The sequence below is a fragment of the Nicotiana attenuata genome, unplaced genomic scaffold (assembly GCF_001879085.1).
Source record: "Nicotiana attenuata strain UT unplaced genomic scaffold, NIATTr2, whole genome shotgun sequence".
Lineage (NCBI taxonomy): Eukaryota > Viridiplantae > Streptophyta > Magnoliopsida > Solanales > Solanaceae > Nicotiana > Nicotiana attenuata.
In genome coordinates this window covers 69,796-75,235 of record NW_017671879.1, presented here as the reverse complement: position 1 = coordinate 75,235, position 5,440 = coordinate 69,796, and the positions used below count along the sequence as shown (strand labels likewise).

Below are 5,440 nucleotides of genomic sequence, written 5' to 3'. Positions count from 1 at the left end.
TAGGTTTATGTTAAATTAGTAACTATAAATAACCTACTTTCTATTCATTTAATCTACCAAAGCTTCTCTAAACTGATTTTGCTTTCCTTTCTAGTTTTCATTTCCATCAAAGTATTAGTAGCCGAAGTCCGATAATTAAGTGTGTGAATAGCCATGGCAATTCACTTGCCTTATTCTCACGAACAAAGCATTCATTTTCCTTTTATCGAAAACACTGCTCGAGTTTGTCACGTACAATCATCAATCAAACAGCGCGATGCACCTATCTACATAAGTTGGTCTTTTCCTCCTCAGGGATATATTAAGATTAATACAGATGGTAGTTTTATGCCTAATTCAGGACTAGCAGGGTTCGGAGGTATTGCACGAGATGACAAAGGAAGATGGATAGGTGGATTCTATGGCCGACTTAGCGTGAAAGCGACATCAAGTATCACACCGGAGTTGTGGGCCATACATGGCGGGCTGACTCTAGCAAAAAACTACAACTTGAAGAAGGTTCTTATCGAAACCGACTCAAGCGATGCCTTAATGTTGCTAACCGTGGCGGATAATGTCACTGAAAGTCAACCCGATCGTGTTCTGATGGAAGAATGCAGGAATCTCATATCCAAACTTGGAATTACTCTAATCCATACTCTGAGACAAGGAAATAATTGTGCTGATCATTTGGCGAAGTTGGGAAGAACGCAGAAAGAAGACTTGGTAATATTGCATCGCCCACCACATTCTATGCAGCAATTGCTACTTGCGGATATGGCTCACGTAGCATATGCTAGGTATCCGAAACATGTAACCTAATGAGAAGCCTAGGACAAAATTATTGTGAAGTTGTAACATTTGTAAAAATCGAAAAGGATTTAATAATTTGAAAGATATTTATTTGAATGACGAAGATCATTACGAGTAATCTTTATTCTTGTCTATTTTTTCTGACATTTTCTTTGCTCATTTGCATTAATTAATTCATCATACTTTACCTTGGACTTATGGACCAGAAGGGCAAAAAATAAAAGGGGTAGAGAGTAAATAATAAAAGGAGCACAATCAGAAGTTGCAGTGAATACATACAGGTCCAAAGTTAATCCAACAGAATAACTTATAGGTGCGGCAGACCATCTCGAAAGCACATAGGTTTTCTTCTATATTCAGCCGCTGTAACTGAAGCAGTCAATTTTTGTCTCCTTAAATAAGCAGTAGCTGTAAGTACTAAACAAAAGTAGCTCATACACTAAAGATATTCATGAAAGGTTCTTTTATTGAGTTGTCTGAATACCTTAGCTTCAATCAAGAACACAACTCTTACCAATAGTTAACAAAGTGCTGAAGCTCATTTCTGGTGTTTGGATTATCCCATTCTAAAGATTCCCACCATTCTTTATCACTTGAATGTATAGCAATTTCTTTTAGAGTTGAAGGAATGGTAAATTTCTCATCTTCCTCTTCAGGGGAAGTAAAGAAAGGCAATTGCCTTAACTTACCACATTCCTTTATTGACACTTTATTGATTGAATTGCAAACCATTTTTCCATTGCATATGCTTTTCAGTTCAGGCAAAGACCACAAGTATATTCTTGTCAATTTAGGAAGGACGACGATTCCATCATTTTCATCTGCAATTATTTCCTCTATTTGACTACAAGAGAGTACATATATTCTCTCAAGATTTTGCATGTTTGAGCATAAACCAATTGGAAATAGCTTCTTGATACTGTGACATCTCTCGATTCGTATCATTCTAAGGCAAGAAAAGATACCAGCTAGTGAAACTGAATCTCTTAAACTTGTTTCCCACTCATCAAAAATGCCAATGTAACTATGCAATTCGAGGAGATCAAGATGCTCGAGAGAGTGAAATAAGACGGATTCTTGTCCCTTTTCTACCCTCATAAGGTACTCTAGTTTGTTGCACCAACGAACTTTCAAGTACTTTAAATCTTTAGAATCATAAAGACACGGCAAACAATCTGAAAGACAGCCACTGAAGTTATTGCAGCTCTCAATTTTCAAGTGCTCGATGTCCTGTGGAAGCAATAACACTTCATCTTTTTTTCCAAGTCCATAACACTTGACTAATTTGTCGAAAAATCTGTTATGATTGAATTGGATTTGTGTCATTGGTCCTAAACCATCATGTTGACCTACTAAAATTCTATAAAACCTAAGGCATCCCTCATTTTCTTGAGCTTTAATGAATTGGTTGAAGTATTGAACATTAGAGAACCTACCTTGAAATTCTTCCAACTCTTTTAGCTCCTCGAGTTCCTCCCCTTCTACGTCTATGTGATGCGATAACACTAAGCGTTGGAGAGTGGAGAGTTGGGGCAATATCCCTATTGGTATTTTCTCGAGCCAACGCATTGCATGCAAATTCAGGCATTTGAGGTTGAACAAAGTCTCAAGGGCTTCAGGCAGAGTTTGAATCCCGGTGCCACTCAAATCCAATTCCTGTAACGCCTCGAGTTTTTCCAAAGTTGGCATTGACCTTAGATTCCAACAAAATGCAAGCAAGAGAGCAGTGAGATTTTCCAAGTCGGATATAGAATCAGGCAACTTCTCAATGCAAGTGTGACTTAAATCAAGAACACGTAACACCTTCATGTGCTCGAAGAAAGAATCTGGAATTTTCCATAAGTGATAATTCTGCTGCAACATTAAGGTTGTTAGCTTAGGACACTTAGCTGATGTTCCTGCTGGAATTTCAGCTATCTTGTTCCTCATTAGAGATACCTGTTAGGAACTAAATATTAGACGACGGATATTACTTTCCTTAAGATCTATCATATAACATTAAGAATATAAACTAAATCCAGAAGCGTACCCGAATCCATGGGTATTAATAAAATTATTCGGTCATGCAGTTATTGATCTTTCAAACCAAGGCGAATGAACTCATAATCATACGTCTGATTTGGAGACCATAACCCAACTTATAATTGTGCAGTGTTTCGTTATTTACATAAAAGCACATACTTTATGAGGAGTCTTAGGCCGATTCAACTTTAACCTTCACAAATTACTTTTAATTGAGGCACAAAAAGGGTAGCTTGGTGCACTAAGCTTCTGCTATGCCCAGGATCCAGGGAAGGGCTAGACCACAAGGGTCTATTGTACGCAGCATTACCCTACATTTCTGCAAAAGGCTGTTTCCACGACTCAAACCCGTGACCTCCCGGTTAAAACCTTTTAATAACAACAAATAACGTACAATTTATCTCTCTAAATATAAGTTGAAGTCTATATAATTTTAACAATACCTTGTCCAAATTTTCCAGCCATTCATCTTCCTTTGGTGCATAATTGAGTTGAACTCCAGCTTTTACCATAAACATGGGATTTTCATTTGTGATCCTCATTGCCATGTCTCTAATCAAATTGTGCATTTTCACACATTGATTATCTTTGTTGTCTATGGCACTTTCCAACAAACAAACACTTTCCAATCTGCTCAATATCTCATATCCCTCCTCAAACTCTGCCTCGCGAGTCTCCTTTGTAGCGATTAGCCCCTCTAAAATGAACCTATTTATCAATTGATCCTTTGGAATTTTCTCATCTTCTGGATACAAACAACAATACAAGAAACATTGTTGTAAGTTCTGTTCTTTCAAACAATTAAAACTATATAGCAACATTCGTATAATATCATTGTTTTCCCCTTTTAAAGATTCTTGAATAATATTTTCCAAGGCCTTTTTCCATTGATTAACACCATCCAATTCCAACCCTTTTAGGCTTTTAGCTATTGTAATGATCCTAAGTGGAAGGCCACCACAATTATTTACCACAGACCTAGCCATTCCTTCTACTTCTTGAGGAATTACTACTTTCTCAATTCCAAGTTTTTCTATAAACAAGCTCCAAGATTCCCCTTCTTCTAGTTTTTTCACTCCAAATTTGCTTTGACATCCCATTTTTCGACACGTTTCGAGCAAACAACTTGTTACTATCAACCTTCCCCCTTCAACTTTTAAAGGATTTCCTAACATCTTTAAAGGTATATCTTCTAATACATCATCCAATATTAGAATAAAATCCTTTTTCCCTTTGAACGATTCGTGTAACGCGATGGCCCTCTTCTCTTCATCTACTTCCTCTAAAAGATCCAATTCAATGGCTGCAGCAATATAATTTTGCAATTCCCTGATGTTGGATTCTTGAGAAATGTTTATCCAAAAAACTTGGGATTGAGTTTTTTGTTGGAGAAGATGATTGATGAGCTTGGCTAAGGTTGTTTTTCCAACTCCTTTAACTCCATATATACCAATGCTTGTGACTTTGTCTTTCTTTAAGCATCTCCAAATTCTTTCACATGTTCTCTTGGTTTCTTGACCAAATAGTTTTGTTGTGAAAAATGATTCCCCTGCTTCATTTGCTTCCATTTTGGTCACAAAATCTCCAAATTTCCCCTAGGATTAATCAAGAAACTAGCAGTTAGTACATAGGCAGATCCAAGATTTAAACTCGATAGGTCTGATCTTTAATTTTTCTTAGCACTGTGTTAATTGTACTTTTGAAATTATGTGTTTAGAGTTCAATATTTGTTAGAAGTTTTAGTGAAGTTTCACATATATGTGATTCATGTCAGAAATATTGGGTTCAACTGAACCTACAACATATAAGCTGCATCCGCCTACGTAGTGTTGCAAAAGTAGACAAAGAAGAAATAATATCTAGAATTTTTGCCGAAGTTAACGAGGTCCGATGACCCCTCTATTCCTAACATAGGCCCGCTTCAGTATGGCCGAAAAATGGCTAACCCGCGCTATTACTATGCAATTTATCTATCAAGCCAAGACTATCTTAAACAAAAAGCAAGAAATTCAATCTAGAGAGAGCACTATACCTTAAAACTTTTGTTTTGTCTCTGATGCAATCTTTAACTCAAATTGTGAGTCCAGCTAGTACTTCTTGATGTGGCATCTTGTTTTTAAAAGCCAAACACAAACATAAAGCTAATATCACAAAAATAAATGGAAGGAATTGTTAAGCAAAGAGGTCAAGAGAGACAATCTAATTTGTCTTGTGGAAAAACAATAAAAATGAGTGAAAATTGTGAAGCAAAGAGCATAAGTTTGTTGATGATAAATTAAAAGGTTTTTTTGTTCTTGAAAGAGCTGACCAAGGTAAGCTTATATATAAATTTGTGATAATTGCTCACCACTAAAATCAAGTGGAAAATAGTAAGTCAAATCTGCTTAATAAAATTAAACATTGTTTACGTAGTAGGTACATATATAAAATAAATTAACAGGTAATATGTATATATGTCCACATAATAACACATTTTTGACAACCCAAAATTTTAAACATGCTGACCACTATCAGTTCGTGGGACTTCAATTGTGTTGTAAAAAGGTATCCTTAATTATTATTTTCTGGCAGGCCAATCCTCTGGGTCTGCCTTTCTTTTTTTCTTCCAACCAAATTCTTATTTATA

At 36.1% G+C, this 5,440-nt stretch overlaps 1 protein-coding gene across 3 annotated transcripts; it reads right to left on the bottom strand.

Moving 5' to 3' along the window:
- Window positions 1-1,030: 1,030 nt before the first annotated feature.
- On the bottom strand, window positions 1,031-5,121 carry LOC109210695 (probable disease resistance protein At4g27220). 3 transcript variants are annotated; one of them, XM_019374147.1, is made up of 4 exons: window positions 4,847-5,121; window positions 3,258-4,409; window positions 2,229-2,730; window positions 1,903-2,022 (listed from the first exon to the last, which is right to left on the bottom strand). In XM_019374147.1, exons 2-4 carry the CDS (start codon window positions 4,380-4,382, stop codon window positions 2,000-2,002), a joined length of 1,650 nt encoding a protein of 549 aa, XP_019229692.1. In that variant the 5' UTR covers window positions 4,383-4,409; window positions 4,847-5,121; the 3' UTR covers window positions 1,903-1,999. The 3 variants fall into 3 exon arrangements, with proteins under 3 accessions (XP_019229691.1, XP_019229692.1, XP_019229693.1); XM_019374148.1 differs by having other exon boundaries at window positions 1,982-2,089; XM_019374146.1 differs by having other exon boundaries at window positions 1,031-2,730.
- Between the last annotated feature and the right edge of the window lie 319 nt (window positions 5,122-5,440).